At 39.4% G+C, this 23,263-nt stretch overlaps 1 protein-coding gene across 3 annotated transcripts in view; it reads right to left on the reverse strand.

Annotated features, from left to right (window-relative positions):
• The window catches only part of INPP5A (inositol polyphosphate-5-phosphatase A), a 253,101-nt gene that overhangs the window by 31,262 nt on the left and 198,576 nt on the right, over positions 1 to 23,263 (reverse strand). For all 3 annotated transcript variants that reach the window (XM_067000742.1, XM_067000743.1, XM_067000744.1), the window contains exons 10-11: positions 9,794 to 9,889; positions 9,388 to 9,462 (exon numbers count right to left, since the gene is read on the reverse strand). In XM_067000742.1, the coding sequence (XP_066856843.1) occupies positions 9,388 to 9,462; positions 9,794 to 9,889 (171 nt within the window). The remainder of the gene's footprint in view (positions 1 to 9,387; positions 9,463 to 9,793; positions 9,890 to 23,263) is intronic.

Genomic DNA, 23,263 nt, shown 5'->3' on the forward strand with positions numbered 1-23,263 from the left:
AGCTGTGAAAGGGAAATGAAGTTTCAGACCAAAAAAAAAGTAGATAAGCATACAGAAATGACCTCAGAGAATTAAAATACATGGTCAGTGGTCACTGTAAACCCCTTTGCCAGACTTGTATGGCATGCACTTTTTTCAAAAGACTTTGGAAATACAGCAATCTAATCCAGCTTTCCAGCTGAGAAAAAAATATTTAGAAAGTGATTCAGCAGTCTACTGACTTCAAATAAACGTCTGTGGATATACTGATCCCTCTCATCTATCTGTGAAAATGTTACACACAACTCTGCTCTGGCATTATTTAAAGCTACTGTTTTCTCTAGCTTAGACTTAGTAAAATTATCCATTACTATCTATTTTGAATCTTAATTTTCCTTTTCTCATAAAGCCATTCTTTAAAATCAGGTTTCATAGCAAAAAATAATAATATATATACATATTGAATATAAGCACACCACTTAACACTACTTTTGTATATCATTGCATTTCTGCACATTTCTGAGAGTCTGTCTGTACATCCTGAATGGCAGTGTTGTCAAATCATCAACTCCACATGAATGTGGATATATGGCACACAGAAAAACTGCACCAAATATACTTTTCTTAGCATTAGAAGAGTTAGGCACGGGTGGTGCCAAAGGCTCCCTGTGCCTGTACTAAATCAGAAAACTTTTTATTTCACTGGAAGTTCACTCAGAAAAACGTTTTGTTCTTGTTTTGACAATATATGTGTCTCTCTCAGGAGACATTCTGGCACTTTAAAGGACATGTATATTTTCAAGCAAGTATGCCAACTTTTTCAGACAACTGGACTGGAAAATGTATTTTAAAATAGTATTTCTGTTACAGAAATATTTAGGTTGCTTAAAATGTTTAGAAAGAACCATAGTTTCTCTTGAAATCTATTGATCACTAGAGAAATTACTGGAGACTGCTATTGGCTCTGCCTCATTGCAGCTCCCTTTTCCTTGCCGAGTTTCCCATTTGCACATTCCTCTTGCTCCCCTAGCCTGATTTGCACTGCAGGGCCCAGGCAGAGGGCTGTGCTCACACAACCTGAGTGCTGAGCACCACACGGGCACCACTCCTTTCCTGGTGGAGAAACACTGTGAGAGCGGCTGTGGAAAAGCAGTGGTGATTTTGACTTCGGTGATTGATTTGCAAAGTGGTGATGTGTTCAGTTGTTGGGTAGGGCAGAGTAAGATCCTGGCACGCTGCAGAAGAATGTGCTCAAGACTCAGGGCTTTCAGGTAGCGAAAAAGGGCCTAAGACAGGCATTTCTAGAAGTTCATGTAAAGCAGCATTTTTCATTCTGTAAGACATTTAGTACCTTGTTGGTCCCATAATACACACACACATCAACGCTGATTTGGATAGAACAGCTCCTTCAAACTTCTCTAATTACATACCCCTTAAATTTTCCAGCAGAGTTTGTGGCCCCTGTTGAAATATCACATGCTTGTATTCTGCATATTATCCTGTTTTTCTTAATTGTCCTGTCTGGACCCTTTGAATCCAAGTACATTGACTTCACGCTGAAACCACTAGCATGGATAAGCTTTGAAGTTCAACACCCTGCTAGCAGTTCCCCAGTGCTCAGTCATCCCTCTGCTCAGTAACACGCAGCAGAGTCCAGATCTCATTCTGGGATATTTTTGTTGTTTTAAGAAAACTAATTCAGAATCCTGTTGTATTATTCAGGTAATTAGTTCTCAGTAAGGAGACTACAGTTAACCACGTGCAAAGAATAAACTAGTTAAGAAGTTAAAAGCACTCAGCAGGGTTGAGCACAAACTCTCACCATGCAGCAACAGTTATCCCCATTCACATTCTGCTGACAACGAAAGGGCCACTGACATCCCCAGAGCTCTTCACCAAAACCGCTCTGCAGAAGCAAATCGCATTCTGTCCCTCAGCTCCACAGTGCCCAAGGAAGAGCCCAAGCATCCGAAACGCTGCACGTATTTTCACTGCTTTCAAACACCGCGACTACAGCTCCATCATCCTGTGCCCCAGCATGCGCACCCAGTACTGACCAACTGCGCACCCGGTACTGACTGGGTGATCCTTTGGATACCAACGCACAGTGAGAGCAGCCATGGCGAGCAGCAGTTCTCAGGGACTTTACCACCCGGGGAAAGTCTGCATGCACTCCACTTATCTTCTAATAGTAAAAAGTGGCTTTTGTCACTCCCTCTCCTGGGATTCCTGTGCTTGCACTGATTTAAAAAAAGTAACTCTGCAAAACTGCATTTATGCAAATTGCCTTTCTTCAAAAGTTTACAGAAATAGACACTTGAACATTATTGTAATTCATAAACTGAACAACAGCTTGTAATATATGCCTCCTTCAAAATGGCAAGAAAGACTGGGTTGTTGCCAACTTTAACAATACAAGATTTTAATTAGGAGTATCCTGCTTGCAAAAGTGACAGATCTAGTGTATTATTTTGTTAAATTTTACATCTTTTACTGTGAAACATAACATGGATTTATACCACCAGGCAGTTAATAGTGGCATGTGTTGTGCTGTCAGTCTGCAACTGCAATTTCAGAAAAGCATAAAAACACGTACAACACAGTTTTAGTATTGCAGAATGATAAAAAACCTTTTCTGAGTAAAGACTAAGACCCTTGCTTCTCAGCTGGGCGAAACTCACACTGAGGCTGAACCCCCTGAGCCAGGCCCCCGGCAGGGTGAGCTGACCTGCGGGTCCTGCGGACGGGCTGGACCCCAGAGGCGCTGGTGTGTCTGGTGTCCTGCTGCGGGGTCAGCGGCCCCGCTGCCCCTGCAGGCAACCGGGCACCCTGAAACATCACCCGAGACTTCCAGACACCTGCGTTTGCAGGGCTTCTTTCCCAGAGGGGATTCAAATTCATACCCTTACATCTCTGGAACTGCCAGAGCCTGCTGGCAGGGCTGCCCAGGAAGGGGCAGCAGGACGTGAACTCATGTCTGCTTCCTCGCGACTGACATCCTGCTCTCATCTCAAGCCGTATCTTTTGTACAGAAGTATCCTTCAGTCTTACATCTCATATAAAACTACAATGAGGTTATCAGGCATGCCTGGAAAATGTAAAAGGATTTACTGTTGCAGAGACTCAGGGTAAAAAATATTAAGCACCTTTCTATCTTTATTTGGATTGCCAAAGACTTCAGGCAACATGTGAAAGTTCAGGTTGGGTGCTTTTCTATATGCGCAAGTATTACCTGTAAGGGGTGACAGTGAGATCCATAAACTCTTGAGGACCATAATACAAATGCAAACAGTGCCTCTCTAGATATCCTCTTGGATCCCATGAAGGTTAAAAGGAGTGCCCTTAGGCCAAACCATGTTAGCAGATCATGCTGACCACAGGCTAGATTACAGAGCGCAAATACAGATGCTGGACTTGCTCTTTAGACAATACTTAAACAAGGGCCAATGGCTAAAAAAATACTTATAGTACACCCGAATTAGCCTTTGGACTTGCATTGGCTGTGTAGAACAGGACAAGAGGACAAAGGGTCATGAAATATGATTTCTACCTTCGTAATACGGGCAAATTCTACAGCAGAATAACTTGTTTACCTGGACCAGAAATTTGGCAGTGAACAGCTAACCCAGCACATCCAGTTTGACTCCTCCTTGCAATCTAGATGTACACTAAGATTTGTTAGTATGAAGAATTTATTGGTAATATTCCTGATCTTTGTCATTACTCATTCTGCAGTGTATCCAATGGCACGTCAACTAAACACTAACACTACTTTGCATAAGCAAATGCAATTCCTAGCATGGGAATACCTTTTCATGAGTAGAGGAGGAGAGCATAAAGCCATTTCCCTACCTGCATCTTTATGAAAATCAGGCATCTCAGATGACCACCTTAAATAAAAGAGGCAGTTTCAGGATGCATAGGATTTCCTTATGACCAGTCCTAGGTAACAATGATCCTAGGCAATCAATTTCCTTCCTCCATCCTAATTTGCCCTTATACATCATATTCAAGATTTTATCTGGACAAGGGCTGGTTGGCTCAGTGGATAAACCTCTGCCTTTTCACCTCTGGGATCATGGTTCAAGTCAAACCCTGATGAAATGCACTTGATCGTCCTAATCTAGTTCTTAGTGGACAGTATTCCCATTATCTTTAAAAGGGTCAGAGCCAAGGCCATTGGGAAGAGTGCATTGTGCTATATCTTGTCTGTTGATTAATACATTTTCAGTGATGCCAGATCCTTAACCTTCATGAGTGCACGTATTCTCACAAAAAGCTTAATAAAGGTCCCTGATGGGCTAACCCTTTCTTCTTGATGCCCATATCCTTTCAGGATTTCCCAGGAATATTAAAATAAAAAACACAATCAAGTTACTTATAATTTAAAAGTATGTTTGCCTCAACTGTTTGTAGAAACACCTCTAGGTTAATTAGTATAATAACAGATCCCTTTTGATCATTTCTTGTCATAGGGAGAACAAGACCTTTATAATTCAACCCATTTTTATAGCACATTACAATTTTCTTCTCATATTGTATCCTATCTGTCAAAGCTAAACAGACACAGAATAAAGGGAATCTACCTTCAAAGACTGATTTTGTTGTTCATAACATAGCCATTGAATAAAGACAGTGTTCACTGTAGAAATTTACTGTTTGTTCTCTGCATTATAAGGATGACTAAAAGATATTTGACCACTGATAACATGAAGCTCTTTTTTTTTTTTTTTTCATTGTAATAGTAAGATAATAAATAGAACCACTTCCATTTTGTGGTATATATAGGCTGGAGATCACTGTGCTTTCCTGCATAACTATCTTGCATCTGTTTTGAAATTAATGCTGACAGCGTGTGATAATGCAACAGTGTCCTCTGAACTATCTGATTACCCCGGGGTAACTGGACAGCTGGTACCCTCAGTCTAACTTCTTCTACCTCCAAGTTAAGAGAGGCAGGGGGAGCAGCTGACAAAACAGACTGTCAGGGCAGGCGTCTCTGTGAGAGCTGAAGCCAGCAGCATAGGACAGGCCACCTGCTCAGGAACAAGCAGGAAGCAGGGAAGGCAGCGCAAGCAGATACATAATTAGTCACCAGTTTCCATGAACATCAACGGACAAAACAGATTATGATTTTAGTGGAAATAACATCACGTCTAACTCTTAAGAAAATTAATTCACGGACTACTTTCATTACACAGTAATGGTCAAAATCTTAAGGACAATACATTAGTTTCCATCTGGATTGATTCCTTAATATGTTTAATATGAAATACATGAATGTATGACCCATTTCTCATTTCTGACTGTGGTTAAAGATTATAAAATGATTCCTAATGATTTAATCATTCTTCTGTAGTCATGAAGAGTTTTTAAGGTCTTCTTATGTATTTATTTATCTGACTACTGAAGAAATAGCATTTAACTCGTGCTTCTTTTGCATAGATCAATAACATGATCACTATTTTTCATTAAATTATTATCTCTGCCTTCTTTTTCTTTTGAGTATTTTAAAATTAAGGCTGAACTCCCAAATAGAAGATGATTTTTTTTGAAAAAAAAAACAAACAAACCAACCAAAAAGCAGTTATACCCCGATTCATCACAAATGATTAAGGAATTTGAAAAAAATGCTGTAAAAGTGTAGATTTATTCACGAACTCCCTGCACAATGCTACTCTCCTGAAACCGCTGGCATGATAATTTTACTCAATTGAGAGCTGGCAAATCCAAAGATACGTCCAAGTTTTGTGTGAATGACATATTGGTGAGTGTGTAAGGTCAGGGATAGTGGACAGCACTGCAGATCCACTCAGGATGCCTGTGCAGAAGGCTTAGGCATCCCCCACATTCTCCCTTGTGCGCGAGCCCCTCATGCTCTTTGGGTGGGTGAGGAACAGGGGCACAGAAGAGGTGTCGCTAGGATGTGGTCAGAGTTACCAGCCGGAGACTTCCGCCTCTTGAAGGGTGCAGCTCAGATTAGAGATGCCTCATTTCTTTGCCCACCATTCACAGGAAAGTCTTCGGAGCAGAACACAAACAGTGCTGTACAGCACAGCTTGGCTGTATGCTACTGTCAAAGTCACAGGTGTTAAGCTTTTTTTAACTCAAAAGCAACTCCTTCAACTGTAATTGTTGTGACACTAAGGTGAAACGCTGGATGTTGTACCTCCTTTCGTCCCACTTTTTGCATTTCGATTGCCATTCTGTAACTCCCTTCTCCATAGCATCTAGACATGGTAGTTCTGTAGTAGTTACTAGAGTTATGCCCTGGTTCATCTGAGGTACTACGACCTTGATGTACAATTCTGAACATACAAATTAAGTATCAAGATGGTTCTGCATTATGTTACAGCTCCTTTCAAATAGCTTTTCTCTTTTTTCTGTCCCTAAACAGTTTAATAAATCTGGGTGTTCATTTCTTGAAATAAAATGATACAGAATTGTTATTGCACTTCAAGGTGATAAATACAGATAATTGCTAAGATAAATTTGGAATAAGCTACATATAAGTCTGGAAAAATTAGACCTGACAGATGACTGCATGAGTTTCAAACTGAATTTCTGTTAAAGAGATAATTTGTATCTACATCAGATTTTTCATAAAAATACTTATTTCTATAAATATATCTTATATCTATAAGATTCTTTTTGTTGATTACAATGTAAAAAAGAAGGAATAACTGTGTATGGACAATGATAAAGTAGCCTGTTGATAATAAATATTTGTCAGGTCTTGTCACATCAGTACACATTCCACTGTTACTGAAGAGACATCACACTGATAAAAAAAAAAAAACACTCGAAAAATCAATGGATTTTGAGCTAAAGCAGTTGCTAAACACACAGAAAACATCTTTATCCAACAGCCATAGTGCTGTGAAAATTCCCAAGCCTTGCATTGGTACAGCTAAGGAAAATTTAATCTTCCCAAATACTCATCAGGGCACTCCATCCTGCAGACCTGACAGTCCCACTTATAATTAATTATACAATTTCGATGGGAATATCGACTAAACAAAGCTATAAATCATAGAAAAAGTCAATAGGCATGGACACATTCAATCATGTCCCGACCAATGATTACTACTCTTAAAATACAATAATTATTTTCAGGAGCCAGCTTGAATTAAATTTCTGTCAGGCTGGTACAAGACCGGCGGTTGATGAAGGATGCGATGGATTTTTTGGGTTGAATTCGGCACAGAGACATTTATCCTTTTAGATAGGTAGTTTGTTTTTAGTGATCACGGTGCTGCGTGTTTAACTAGACCATGAAGATTAGATTATCTCCAATGGCTCATTATATCGTTTATCTTTTCCTTCCATGTTTGATCTGGAAGATTTCCTGCTTCTTGATGCATGAATGAAATGACTGCTGATTTTGAGATGGAATGTGCTTAAGTGGGAATCTGCCCGTGCTTTTGCACACTGTGTCCACATATGTAAAGCCAACCAGCAGTCATCTGAAGTACCACTAGGGATGTGGTAAATGGCAGCAAAAAGAATAGCTTTGCTCAGCTTCAATAATGTATTGGGGAAAAAAATCAACATGACAAATATTTGAGTTGTTTCAAAAAAAGCTAAAATATAATAGCAATAGATGTAGAGGAAAATCGTATGATTTACCTATAGAAACTGGAATTGGGATTAGTGTTATTACTCTGTATTAAGTATCCCCCAAACTGAAAAACATCAATGAAAAAACAATTGCTACGTATTTCCCAAGGATTTTTTCACCTTCTAAATTAAAAACAAACAAACAAACAAACAAACAAAACCTTATCTCACAGTAACTGTGTTTTTAAGATACCTTGCCTCACAGATATTTCTTGTGGTGGGTATATGCCACATATGAAAGATGTGCTTTAAGTAGGAAAAGCAGTCCCAGTGAATGGGATGGACATCAACAAACGCTTAAACAAGAAACATCTTCACTTTCCTCATGAATCTGACTCATCCAACTTTCCTGACTTCAGAAATGAGTGAGATCTCAGATTCTCTGATGGAATTAACCTTCTAGGTGTGAGTTAACTTATAAACAGAGAGGGTGAGTAAAGGGGCTTTGGTTATCCTTCTTGCCCTGGATCCTTGCAGACAGCTCTCCAAACAACCTGGCTGTCTATGAACAGCAAGAGAACATGCTGTAGGTAGAAGAGAAGAAGACAGAGATAGGAGAGCCATGGGTCCAGTATACATTCCCTCCCTATGCAATAAGTAGCAATACACTTTGTGAGCAGGCACACTGTGAAATTGGTACAGACTACAGCAAAAACTAGAGTTGGAGGACTCTCCAAGAAGCTGAGACACAGAAGCTCAATCCCATGTCTTCTTTATTCTGGGTGTGAGGAAAGAAGATAAAATTCAGGTGCCATGTGGAAAGATGTGAAAACTGCGCTAGCTTGTCAGCCTGCACAACACACAGTTTTTGTGTTGACAAACAGTTTCCATAGAACACACAGTTTTCTAAAGGTTTTGTTTGTCTGGCATAGCCTGCCCTACTTGTATAGCTCAGAATATTCAACATGTGAATGCTTTTAGTTTATGCATACGTAGACAGACCTGTATCTGAAACAAGGAGCTTAGTTCTGATGTCAGTGAAGTTGGACCAATTTCCATAAGCAGAGGGTCAGGTCAATGAAATCTTCAGTAAGGCTCCCATATGCACTAGGTATCTATCCGCTGTGCTTAACTTTTTTTTTTTTTTTTTTTGCATTTATCATTATGGGTGCTTCATGTTTTTCTTTTAGATACAAAACTCCTAGGCAACTTTAATGAAATTGAGAAAACTCCAAGCAATGATACAGAGATTTTCCAAAATGAAGTGGCTATATTTTGAAATAAAATAACTTTAAAGAAGATATAAAGTCATTCTCCACATAAAAAATATAGTCCTCATTACAAATCAAAAGGCTAGTGGTCCCTGTCTGCTTTCTCTGCTTATGAAACTGTATATGACTGCCCAAACAGTGCTAGCCTGCTGCAGGGTTTGACCTTTCTATTTTATTTATTCACACGTTTCTATTATTCTTTGTACACTCAGAAGACACAGATATTTTCAGAGCAGTTTTGCATTAAAGGCTTTTTTTTAAAGTTATTAGGAAGTGCACAGAAAAGAACAAGTAAAGAAAGTGTGCTTGAAGAAATGGGAAACAGAGGACAGAGAGGACAAGGTCACATTTCATTTACATTTTTTCTATGAAAAAGAAGGTAAGTTATGAAGATATTAAGAAGCTGCAATCAAAATAACTGGCTAATTAAGGAGGAAAGTTGGAGCAGTTACCATCTTGGATGAATTAGCCTTTCTTTCTGTAGACAGGAGGACTGATAAGGATAGAGGGCTGATAAAAACACAATTTATATGAGTTTCCAACTTATTCCTTCAACAGTGTTTAGTAACGAACTTACCGCAGTGCCATTGTTATCTCTAAAAACATCTTGATTAAAATAGTCAAAAAGCTTCTTTTCTAATTGTAGCATAACCTAAAAAAATAGAGGAGAAAGGTTAGCAAAGCTCTGGGATTCAGGTATCTAATACACTGCTGTTGGAAGCAACCCTTTTAGATACATGCAAACCTTTAAAACTACATGTCTCTAGGTGTCTAAAGCTCCTTGTCAGCTTGGCCATTTGGTTGACTGGCAATCAGTTAGAAAAATCCAATTAACTGCGCATTAGGTGTGACAATCTATATCCCACCCCTCCCTTTAAATTATCAGTTTGAAACAACTATATTCATTCTTTGTAGAAAAGAAAGTGAACATTAAACAGAGTTTGTATTTACACAGGGGGTACAGAGGGCATTAAGTTGTTTACCTTTCTGTCATTATCAGATTCACGAAATATTAGCTTGACTACTTCATTTGTGTCAGCTGCCCGGATAGTCTGCATTGTAGCCTTCGCACATAGTGTCTAATAAAAAACACAAAGGGAGAAAAGGAAACACGTTTAAACAAAAGATGAGACCACATTTTATAGAACTTGATCAATCTTTGTGTCTTCAAGTGCTGATCCAATGACATCTGAAAGTATGATTTGCTGTAGGTCAAAATACGAAGCATTGCTTATTTAAGTGATTTCCTCTCATGATGGATTTAAAATAATACACTAAATTACTGTTTGGAGAGAAACAGACAATATTAAGAAAGTATCAATCAAATAAAGCAAATATTCATTTAACTTATTGCCATGCACACAGGTTCTTTCATAGGTCTGACACTGTATCACACATTACTGTAAACATTCACAAAAGCCACTTCCTACAGCTAATGACTCCACAGCACTACTTATTTATGTACCACATTTTAAAACGCTGATAAGTACTTTGGCACTAGAGTCTTGCAGCTTAACTCATTTGCCAAAACTTCTGCCTTGTGAATTAATGCCCCATGTATAATTTGAAAATCCCAGCAATACTTAATGATCCGACATTAAGTTTCAAAGTTAATTCATGATAGCAAATTGCTCATACACCATTCTTTTAAATAAAAGACAACATCACATCTCTAGATATTTTGATGATTGGGTGTCTAAAATGTATTATAAATCAATACTTCATTGGGCTCAAGGTATGAATTTCAAAGGAAGAGTCAGGCCTTGATTCATTAGATATTAGCCTAGTTGTGGTCCAGTTTTAACAGTAAGGAAGGCTGACCTAGAGAGGAATACAGAACTTGTTGTTTAAAGGGCTTGCTCTGCTACATTGTAAAAGGTTAAAGTCTGAAGCCGTTAAGCATGTATTTAACCTAAAATCATACTTTAGATACACCGAACCTGTACTTTTAGCTAACTTTAACTATGATAAATGCTTATAATGCAGACAGACTACGTCTCCACTGTGGGGTAGCAGGCTTCACAAAGTGCCCTGCAGTTATCCAACATGGGCAAACCTACTGGACGGTGTTTGATGCTGCTCCAACCCATCTGCCTGGGCTGCTGGAAGCCACAAAGCAAAAGGCCGAAAGGGGCGTTGTGGAAAGCTTATTATTACTCCAAGGCAGAGAGAAAATGGCCAAGATGGGCTCTCATACATGGGAAGCTGTTCAGTTTTCCTTGATTTAGTCTAGCTACCTATGGCGGATAGCATCTGTGCACAGCCTTGGATAAGGTTTGGTAAAGAATATCCATCTGAATAAAGAGCTTGTTCAAGGAAAAGAATTCAGTTAAGAATGGGGAAAGAGGTGATTTCCCTGCTCTGCGTGTTCTCTTCTCTTTCTTAATGGCCAGAAAACAGTTTGTCATTTTGCATGATATTATTCCCTTATAAAATAAGTATTTTCTTTGGTAATGGGCAATTTCACATCTGACCACAGGCTTCTTTCCTTCAAAAATATAACAACATATATTGGGATTCATTATTAGAAGCGCAGTATCCCTCAGACACAATATCATGAAACTACAGCTTACTTCTCATTTCCCCATTCTGAATTTCTTTTGAAGGAGATGCCAAGCACGTATTTAAAAAAAAGTCCACCTGCTTCCAAATAATCCAAAACTCAGCTGAGGTTATCAGTGCTAGAGTGGGAATTATCTGTCCAAAAACTTTTTCTTTCAATTTGACAAAAAGGCATTAAAATGACCCTTGATAAAGGGCTCTGTGTGTTGCCACAGTACAAACAAAAAGTGAAAAACCGAGCAATTCCATTTTTAAAGGATAATAACTCGAGTGTGATTCCGTAAAAGCGAAATACAAATCTCATCTTTTTCTTCATGTCTATGAACTGAACAGGTGCCGAATCCCTATTTTACTGAAGAGATTATACCCTTGCCTGACAGACTTTTCTTGATCGTTTCTTCCCCAAATAAGCAGCACCACGTCTACAGATTACGAACATCTACCTCCGAGTTTTATCCTAAAAAACCTGGCACAACCAAGGCCCAAAGAGGGCCACAGGTGCCTGTGGAGTCACAGCTTTCACTGGAGGACAAGTTGTCGGTCACATGAACACAGATGTGGGCTGCCCTTTGAAAGCTTCATCTGCGTAGCAGAATTTTGAGGTGTTTTCCAAACGGCATTGGAGGAGAGAGTGAAGGTGCTGGCAGGAGCTCGCTTGACCCGCTGCGGCTGGGATGGCAGCGGAGAGGCACACCAAGCTGCTGGGGAGCACGCTGCTGCTGTTCCTTGCTTCGAGGACAGACCTCATCACTTCTCTCTCTCATCTCCAGTTTAGCTTTGGACGCGTTTTGTCTGTTTCTACACGTAATTATCGTTTTGCCATCTGCGTCCGCAGGCAATTCCCGATGAGGTAATCCACGAGCGAGCCATTCCCAATGTGCACTCCCTCCGATACCGCTATTGAAATTCAAAGCACAGATTAGCTAATCGGGTCAAACCCCAAAAAATAGCGCTTTGGGCTCATGTGTCACAAATCAGTCTGGTCGCCTTTAAAAAGCGCACCAGATTAGAACAAGCACCCGAACAAACCAAAGCGGAAAACTCGCCGCTCTCTAAAGCTGGTTTCTAAAGCCCTAACAAATCGCTCCATCTTTCACTCATTTAAACTTTCCAAATGAGGGTCAATACGGTCCCCTAGCATCCAAATGCTAATGCGCTTAAGTGCGCTTAAGCAGCTTTCCAGAGTGAATGGGCCAAAGAAGGGCTCGAAAAGACAAGGCAGAGTTACTGTCACTGTCAAAAAGTCATTGTAGCCACCCCCGGAGTGGTTGCAATTCAAGAAATTCATGATTTCTGTCTCTTAAAGGCATCTGCTTGAGAACATTTTTTTTTCCTGAGCTGCTTTATCTCACAACTTCAGGCCTACTCTAAAAGAAAAAAAAAAAAAACACAACGCGATCGACTCTTGAGAACCAATAAAGAGAAAGGACCCACATACCTTATTGCTTTCAAATTTCACACGCACAAAAAGTTACCTTATTCACAGACAAAAAGTGATTGGGCAAAGGTTCATTTCTTATACAAGCTGGAGCATTCCTTTTTTCCTCCTCCTTTCAATTTCTACAAAGTCGTAGTCACCCAAGCAGAAAACTTTCGGGAACATGTGCCTTTTTAGACAAGTCTACTTATGAAGGGATTTTTTGTTGCTGGTAAAGAAAATTAAAATGCTATGAAAACACACTGTTTCTTTTTAGGTACTCCCTCAAAAGTACTCTTTTGCAAAGTTAGAATATGGGAATTAGATGTCAAAACTCTTCTACCCAAGTTATCTTTTTTTTACAATTTTTTTTTTGAAACAAAATTTGGCTAAAACCTTTGCAGCAGAACTGAATTCAGAGCTCAGAGAGAATTCAGCATTCGGCCTTTGCTTAGCAAACACAGACATGTCTTACTACAGTTTTCACATGTACTGTCTATGCAGGCAGATGCTTCATAGTATCTTTTTAATAATGCTTTACAATAATTTATGTGTAGTGAATTGTAAAACATAGGAATAACTTTTCTGATAATTGCCTTGGAACATAATAAAAATGTAGTATTATGTAGATAGTATTTAATATTGACAGTGACAAATCTAGAATTTCTTCTAAACTCTGCAGTCTTTAGATATTGAAAGCCCTCTAATTTACAGTATAAATGCAGCCTTCAAAACAGATCTGCTCCACTACATACACATTAAAATGTTTTAGACTGTATTTCTGCATACTTATATTTAGAAGGGGTAAAGATATTAAAACAAAATTGTATTACGTATACATACAATATTATGTAATACATTGTGTATTATATAATTGCATTTTATATTGCATGTGTATGGAGACACTCTGAACTGCTGTGAACTACGCTACTGTTTACTGTTAGTAGTGCTCTGTTGAAAATTGCAGCTTTTTCATCCTGCACATCCACTTTCTGAGCATTCTTTAGACTTGAGTCCACCTCTTCATGTGTGAGCTGAACTATTGCATGCTTGCAATTACGTCAACAAAATTGTTTTGAAAAAAATAGCACATCCAAGAACACAGTGATTAAAACTTTACAGTTGCCTCTGTCTATTGAATCTAGAGATGTGTATTATTTTTCCCAGTGATTTGAAAAATCTTTTTACAACTTATTATTACTTTGAAATCTAAACAAAAAGAAAATAATATATTCATTGTTACTTTATGATGACAAAGTTCAGCATTGATTGCAATTGCAATTTCTAGTAACCCACATGGATTGGAGCAGAAGTATTTCTTGCTAAAATGAACATGAGAGAGTCTGAAGACTGCTAAAATAAGCCGGTTCAAGCAAAGTCTTGAACACGTGAGCAACCAAATCAATTAAATTTAAGATATTTAATTTTATTCCAGTTAGATACTCTGTGCATTCTGGCAAGATGGAAAAGACAGAGGAACATGTACCATCTAATTATGAAAGTGAAATACTTCCTCTGAAATGCTGCTCAAAAACCAAAATCAACCTGACACTTATTAAATTAGGATAATCAAATGCTTTTTTATTATTAACTGGATGCAAATTGTATTTGAAACAATTAGCGAGGTAAAAGACTTGCTACTTTGGGAATAACAGGAACATCTGTCTTGTTTGGGCTCCTCCTCACTTTAGAAGGGGTTGATATATTTTTCTGGGTATTAGGAGTGTACAAATATTAAATTCACCAAATCACATGGTGTAAGAGAAATAAAATTTGCAAGTGAGAAAATGAAGTTAGATGTAACTGAGTCAGTAAAAGACGTGCATTTAGCTACAGGACAACTAACACCATATTTTTTAAACTGCCATTGAAATGCACACTCATTTTAGCTGATTTTTCACAACTGTGCAGTGGTATTCACCCACACAGCTTCTTCAAGTAGTTAGGAAAATCATAGAGCTAATTTCCCCAGTGTAAGGTGATAAAAACCCACCTGAAAGGAGAGACACTTTTTTTTTTAAACATGAAAAAAATATCCCTTCGATTATAGTTTAACTTGTGTTAACGTTAACTATATAGAGATAGCAATAATGTCTTGAAGTATCTGTGCTCTTTATACTGATAAGCTTCCAGGAGCAGGAATTTAACTCAGCAGTGAGATAAACATCAGTTGAATGAAGAAGAAATATGAAAAAGTGTTAATGAGATGTGACATTAAGTATCGATATGAAAAATTACATTCTTTTTGAATATTCGAAGAGGAGGGAGCTCATGTCCAGGGGAGCAGGCATGGTGGAGGGCTGGGTGGGATGGAGAACAAAGGCTTGCTGCAGCACTCCCATCTTTCCTTGGTATGTTTCTTATGTAGCATGTATACAATTCATCCTCTGATGGTAAGTCAATGCAAATTTCACCACACTGCTGCTTGTACTTGTTTCAGGACTGTTCTAACTTCAACGGCAATTTACAGCAGCCCCAATTCTACCACCTGTGAAAGCTTGGCCCAGAAGCTGCTCAAGACCTACCGTAGGACTCTGGTCTCCACTGTAGGACCCCTATGTTGATTTGCACAGGGGTATTTTGGTTTTGAATACCTCTTTGGGTAGTGTCTGTGACAAAAGATTCTCAGCACTAAGACCTTACCTTCATGCTTCCAAAGTTCTCCTCCGTCCCTAAAACAAATGATCCCTGCTGGGAACAACTTGCATTTCCTTGGGCTCAGTTTCAAATTAGCTGTCTGAAGTTCATTATTAAATGCATTTTCTTGTCCAAAACCTTAGATCATTCATGACAATGTTATCAAAGTGTAACACTAAGCAATGCAAAACCATTTCCATTTGTTTTTAAGGTACCACCACGCTGAGCAGACTGAGACATCTCGGTTTAATGCACAACCTCTGTCCAGCTTTAGATGTAACTGCCTGCTCTGCAGGGTGACGCGCTCTTGCCATTGCCTGCTTTATTACTCATGAAAACAATACCCGGCTCTTACGGACTTATCTTTGGCAGTAGAGGGTAAAACTTATATCTACATTTGCATGGGAGGCAGCGGGGCAGGGTCCCAGCAGCACTCTGCTGCCCACTGACAGCCCCAAACGGCCCTGGGCTGCTGCGGGACGGTGTGGGAGCGAGCGGGGAGCTGGGACTGCCGGTCCCCCGAGGCGTCAGATCTGCCCCTGCAGCTCTCCTCCGTGCCAACAGCAGGTTGCAACGACACCTCTCTTTTTAATTCTCTTCATCAGAAAAGAATCTGAATTAAGCTCAAAAGCCTATGCTGCTAAGATTTTCTGAGATTACAGATCCTGAAGAAAGCGTCAAAGGCCGAACCTTACTTTCTTGGAAAGAATATGCTAGTACAGCTCTGTCCCTGGAGACAAGACTGCTAGATTGCTGGTAAGGGCTGCCTACTAGCATCTTGTTCCTTGGAATGTATGCTTCTGATGGCACTTGAAAGAAATCCCTTTTGGCATTTGTTACACGTTTAGCAGTAATAAAATTCAGCCTGTTTATTAGATACTCAGCATAATCCAACTCAGCCACTTAGACACTGTGCTTAATTTATAAACCTTTGATTTTAAATCTGATTTACCTAATTTTTGGCTATGGAACTATCCTAAACATTGCTTTAGTCTGAAATTAAGTAGTTTATTCAGCCAGCTGTTATTTTGTACATGCCGATTTAATATATATATTTTTTCAAATACAGGACCTTGATTACTACTTGCTCACCTACTTATGTCCAAAGAGAAAGATTAAGAAATAATAGTTTCTCACACTCTTGATTTTTTCCCTGTGGCATCTTCTACCACTCAATTTTTTCAAACTGGAAAAGAGACCTTCGTTATACTCTTTGTGGTGCTCTGTCCTGAACGGTTTTGCAAATGTAACAGTCATCCCCCATTTTGTAACTATTTTTTTCAATACTGGTGTTAAATAAACCTTTTATTTATTTATTGTTTTTCTTTTTCCTTTTCTTTTTTCTTTTTATTTCTTTTTCTTTTGGTTTTTCAGTCAGGTGTATCTCTAGAAATGCAAAAATCAGGATAGAACTTCTTTTCCATCACATGTATTCACCTGCATGGTAATTAGCTTCTAGTTTTCTCTACCTGATTCCATCTGGTCAGGTTCTATCTTTTTGGATTCTCTTATTTTCCTGACTGTGATCTCCAAGTTTGAGTTCAGCTGAGCACCTACACATTGGTTCATAATTTGCCCTGAGTTCTTTGTCACCTGCATGAGTCACGAACACAAAAGGTACTCTGCAAACAAAGACGAAGTTTTCAGGTGAAGGATCCTGTGTCGTCTGTCCCCACCAACCCTATTCTTCCTTGCTATTTAAGCTCTCAGTTTAAATTCACTTCCTGACACAGACAATAAAAGATAGTAAGTTACAAATTCATTCAGGACTTCCATTAAATCTGTATAAACCCTTTAATACCAGAAAATCTGGAACTTTGAAGCAGTCTGCTAGAAATATCTCTTCCCTCCTCTGTCCATCTTCGTAGTTATTTAGCATCATTACTTGATGTTGAGTAGGGTCATGGGGGAGTTTTCAAAGACAATGATTCACTTTTCCATAACTACAGGAACTGGAACAGTCAATTGTTCCTATGGAAATCTTCTGAAAATATGTTGTCTTGTCCCATGGTCTGTGAACCTCTTGGGAATTATTCACACATTCTTCTATTACTTTTCTCCCATTACTTTTTCCTGCTCTGGTCAAGCAGGAATACCCGCTTGAAACATTACTTGTTGGACACCCTCACAGTGCTTACTCTTTTTTTACTCCAACTGACTAAGCAGAGGACTGTACACATTGTTTCTGTTAAGCAAAGACTTAGATGAAGCACACAGGATCTCTACTGTAAATCTGTTTCTGCAGAGAAATGTAAACCCGCCCCTTCCCTTGAGTTCAGGAGAAATGAAATAAGAGACAGCCTCTCTCCTTATAGCTAAGCTTGCTTTTATCTAACTTTCAGAATAAGAGCTTTCTATTTCTTTTCATTTTAGGATCGAAATAGCCAGTGAACCCCATCTGCTCCTCTGTGCCTTGCAATTGCCTTTGTTTTGAGTGGTAACATTTGCCACTGTTTGTGCTGATGGTGTTATTGTTTCTGCTACTTCCATATTTAATGGCTTCTTACAGCCTTACGAAATTAAATCCCAGAGCAATAACATGAAGTAGCAAAAATTTAAGCCAACATCTAGCAAAATTCTTTGGTGCTTCTTGACTCACTTTCTGAAAACCTGGACATTGAAGGGTTCCAAATAACTGGAGACTGCCAGCTTTATTCTTCCTAACCCTTCCGGAGAGTACGCTTACTGTTACAGCCTGCTGGGGACAGACGAGAGCGTGTACTGCCAGACCACAGCTGCTGCACAGTGCTCTGCACAGGAGACTGCTTCCACGTTATCTCATTTGGAATGAGCAGTGTGTCTCAGAAACACTCCCATGCAGTATTCTGTTCCACAAACAAGCACTGCCAAAAAAAGCAAATTCTGGAATAAATTTGCCCTTTAAATATACAGGGCATTTTGTACAAAATCAATGGTGCGACACAGCTCAAGATCTACACTTAGCTTCTGAAGAATGTGAACCTTTGGCTTCCAAAAAAGTAGACTTACACGGAGGGTATCATCTATGTAATCTATGGAGTATACTGTTCAACAGCATTTTTGCATTTGACTTCTATTGAGCTTATCCTCAGAAATGAGAATTGGAGCTGACTTTTAAAACATGAAGTGTTGGGTGACTCTGAAATCAAACTACAAAACTACCTAAAATCTATATGCCATTAGCCAGACAAAAGGTATTTTTAATCACAAAGTGGTAAATGTAGAGAAGTATGAAGCCTTTTTTTTTTCTTTCCTATAATGCATGACAGCAAAAATAACCAGTCCCTTAAACGAAGAGGGAATTTGAGACCTGGAGAATGAAAGTGACAGCATGAGGCAGGAGCGTGCATCTCAGGCTGTCAGCACCTCAGGGCTGTGCTCTTGCTAAGGCTAAGCGCAAATGTGAGACGGAAATCCATCCTCCACCTCATCAAATGACCACGAGCACACACTGTGAAGTAGGAGACATGTTCATGCTCCCCTGCTGTTTCCTCTCTATGGGAAAAGAACACCCTTCCTTTGAGTTTATTGTACAGCAAGCGCAACACAAAAATCATGCCCAGTTCACTGCATCCATTTTTTTTGACCTGAACATGTTTTCCAAATGCAAACTGAAATCCACTGTGTTAATAACTGTGATGTGCTGCACAGCGTTATAAGTGAGACAAAACTTGGCTGATCAGGTGACGCCTTGCTGATGTGGCACATGCACTACTTCCTTACTGTACTTTTCACCTTTCTCTTTTTGTTTAGCCTCCCTGACTTGATTCTTTTCACCCTGCCATATCTCATTGGCTTCTCGTTGGTTGTGCTCCCTGTCTGGTTCCACACCATTTGCTCCTTTATTCGCTTTTGAAAATGGAATACAAATACAACAGCCTGTAAGTTCAAATAATTCTTTCCAGCCATTTTTACGTTCAAATAGCTCTAAGAATGATGGCAAGGGATTGCTGAATTGTCCTCCTCTCCCATCATGACTGTCACGCAGCCTGCAAGCAGTTGGCTGCGGCAGCACCTGGGCTCTGAAGATGCGGAGAAGCCAGGGCTGCGGCAGGTCCTTGGGGAGCCACACTGCCCAACAGCAAGTTTATTTGTCATCAGCAAGACTCAGACATCACAAAGTACCCCTATTTCCAGAAGATCTTATTCACACATTAAAATAAATGACTTTTGGATAAAACAAATGAAGGAAATTTTGGTAAAATACTGTGCAAGGTACGGACCCAAGGTTTGCCATGTTTTCGCTCATAAAAGGTTAAGATGTATTGGCAGAGTCAGTATGTGTATGACATACATACTGCACGCAATAGAAGGATGGGCAACATATAAAGAACGGTCGTGGGATAAAGCAGACAATGTGGAGAGCAGGAAATAGGGTGTCCCTCTTCACACTGCAGCGTAGCTTTGCATCCACTTCAGTGAGGCTTCAGTGGTATAAGAATGAAGGGTTTGTGCATCGCAGTGATATTCAAAATTTTCTCAAGGACACCACCCTCACTGAATGGGTTCAAAACTCAGTTGCTGACCAAGAACAAATTGAATGCAGCCCTTGACCAACTAGAGTGACACTGCTGGTCAGAGAAGGAGGAGGGTTTGGAGGAAGAGCATATTCACACCACTGGCTGGGGATCCAGAGGGATTTAATGCAGCAACAAATGCAGATCCCTGGCTCATTCGACACCACTGGGTGTTGCGCAGCACCACTGAGAGAACAGAAAGCACTGCCAGAAATGCAGCTTCCACAGTCCTCCTGTTCGTGTGGATCAATGATCCATCTGGAGGGGATGGGGGCCTGACTGGGCATACAACCGGAAAGCATATTTTACGAAATTCTGAAACACAGATTTTTTTTCTTCTTAAAGCAAACCAGGATTCAAATATGCTGAGAAATATACAGAAGTCCCAATTATGGAGAGAGATGGAATAACACAAGTTCACAAGTGTTAATGCAACATAATTTTAAAGCTAACAGCTGTGGACTAGTTAGTGAAGTGCCATTCTTTTCGCTGTATCTTTAAGTGCTGTTAAATTCATTTGTCACTTGATGGAAAGCCAGCAGGCTACAAATCTCCCAAGCACCTCTCGTGCTGAATAGTGACAGGAGTATTCTGTTCTGCCATAAGACAACATTTGTGTGTGTCTCTGTCCGAAGTCATACATGCTATTTTAACTCATCTGCCTCCCCATTCTCTCCAGCCCAGGAGGACAAATTGCTCACTGTGGCTCCCTTTCAGAGGCAGTACAGCGCGCAAAGAATCATGACTGAGCAGAAACACAAGAAACAGGCACATAAAAATTCATCACTTTGGCCTCCTGACCTCTTGCCACTGGGCTTGGCAAACCCTGTCTCAAAAAGTAGCACCAAGGGAGAACTAAGCAGACCGGCTGAGTGAAATTACTGACAAAAAATATCTTGGACACAGGAAAACCCCACCAGATGCTTCATTGTCTTTTCAGAGAAGTGGTGCTGAAAAAGGGGGTGATCTACCACATGGCATATTGGGTGGAATAAGTAGAGCCATTGTTTCAGAGCAGCTCTGTCACTTTACTGACTGCAATACAAAGAGGTGTAAAGCAAGATTTAATCCTGACTTTTTAGTCAGCAGATTAAAACCAATCATGCCAGATGTCCACAAGACTGTTTAACATACAGAAAGCTTTTTCATACTCCACAAAAAGTGAAAGCTGTAATAACTTCTTCTTTATTTCCTCTAGAGAGGCCTTTTTCTCTCACTTTTAGTCAGAAAAAAGGGAGATATTGTGATGGATTTTAAGATGTGCTATTAATTTTTACTCTAGCCTTTACTCTTCTCCCTTTTGAGACAAAGTAAATTCTTTCACCCACCCAAAATCAGACAGGTATGCCAGAGAAAACTGCTGGTATAAAAAGGCTATGATTTCAACAAGAAGGTATACCTGTAAGACCAGAAAGGGATGTTATCAGCAATATTCACCAAAGAAGTTAAAGTTCCTCTCCAAAATCCTTGAGGCAACACGAGATATGACAGTATGTTTGTCAGCATGGTGGCAAATAGATAAATGTATAGTGGTTTTCCCCTCCAAAACTGAAATTGTGCTTGTGTGACTTTTTGCACATCTGCCTCCTCACATGTGCTGGCCAGCCTGAGGACGTGCATACTCTGCTGCCTACCTTACATACGTGTACACAGGCACACATCAAATTGGAATGGGTCTTGCACGACCCTCACGGCAGCCCCTGTTAAGTTCAACAGAAACCTCACAGGGAGGATGCTGATCCCGCAGTCCTGCGGGGAAGGTGCGCTCAGTACTAAGGGGCACGCCTGGGTAAGAAACGCTGCCTCAGATGTGGCTTCTGCCCTGGGACCCAAAATGTGACCGAGGTCACTGGAAGCTACCACAAGCTCTAAATATGAATGCTAACAAGTGATATCGCATTTAAAAATACCCACTCGGTGCTTCTTCATTAAGTGCACCTACAGAACCCTTAAACACTTTGCAGAGTTTTCTTAAGCCGTTGCTTTCTTCTTTTTCTATTTATAAACAGATTTATCTCTAAAAATATTACCTCAAAGGATATAGATTCAGCAGTTACAGTAATTTTAAAATATATTCGGTTGTCTTCTGACATATTAAAGAAGTGCAAAAAACTTGTGTATTACCACTTTCTCTGAATTTCCATAGCCAAGAATGTTGTTAAATTCAACAAAAATCAAAATATATATTTAGTTTCTTATATCAAATTGCAAATCATTTCTGCATTTAAGAAAAATAATAGACTTTACCTTTGATGAAAGCTATAGAAAAAAAATCCCTTAAAATTCCAGTATTACACCAACTTGCATACTGTACATTATTTACTAAACTGGAAGCCTTATGGCAGTAAGATGATGTCTTGCTTGATATCCCTTATCTATCCAATTGCCTGTGGAAAAAATTACAACTGACATATCTATTTTTTTTTCTTGTCACGCTCCTTAACAAAATTGTCATTAGCTAAAATAAAACATCTTATTGAATCACTGACCTAAAACAGTACTACTAAAACCATTTTCTTCATGTTTATCTAGTCAATATCTAAACGAAAACAGTTAAGATCATACGATACTTTTTAGTACTTTCAGAGAAATACACATAAACTTACCATTGTGTTAATACACAGTTCTGAGAGGATGCTCTGTTGAACTGTCTAAATCAGCTGTATCCATAACTGCGTAGCTCCTGACAGCAGCAGAATTAATTTTCCATCCTTTAAAACTAGGATGTCACTTCTGGATTTCATATGAGACAAAAGGATAAGCATGTTTTGGCTAATCATGGTTTATAGCACTGTAAACCACAGCCACAGTTACTAGCCTAGTACCGTGTTCTCTTCCCTGACAACGTATTCCATTAAGTTAATTAAGCTCACTGTTCGTATTTGTCCATCCATCATTATCATCCTTATTTTACCTTCACAGGTCTGGTACCATACTGGTAATTTTGGACAGGCAGGTCCAAAGTAAAGGCCTACCTTTACTGATGTTTCTATTTTCCCCAGTGTGCAATGATGACTGATAGGTGTAACACACTTGTTTTTCATCTTCTGGCATTTCATTCCCATACTGAAAAGACAAGCACTATAATGAAGATGATGGTATTTTCTTTCTAAGGAAGTCCAACTGGTGACTCTCAAGAAGACTAAGTCAACTAAGCATAAATCTGACTAGGAGATCTCTGCCAGTTAAACACTTTTTTCACCACTATTTCATCCACTTCAGAATTTACACAATTTTAAAATTATAATTCTGCTCCCTCTTTCTGAATTTCTTCAAGCAAGTCTTGTGGGTGGCCTTCAAGATACATTTTACCAATTTTTCATGCCCATCCCTCGAAATGT

The sequence above is a fragment of the Anser cygnoides genome, chromosome 7 (assembly GCF_040182565.1).
Source record: "Anser cygnoides isolate HZ-2024a breed goose chromosome 7, Taihu_goose_T2T_genome, whole genome shotgun sequence".
NCBI classification, from domain to species: Eukaryota; Metazoa; Chordata; class Aves; order Anseriformes; family Anatidae; genus Anser; species Anser cygnoides.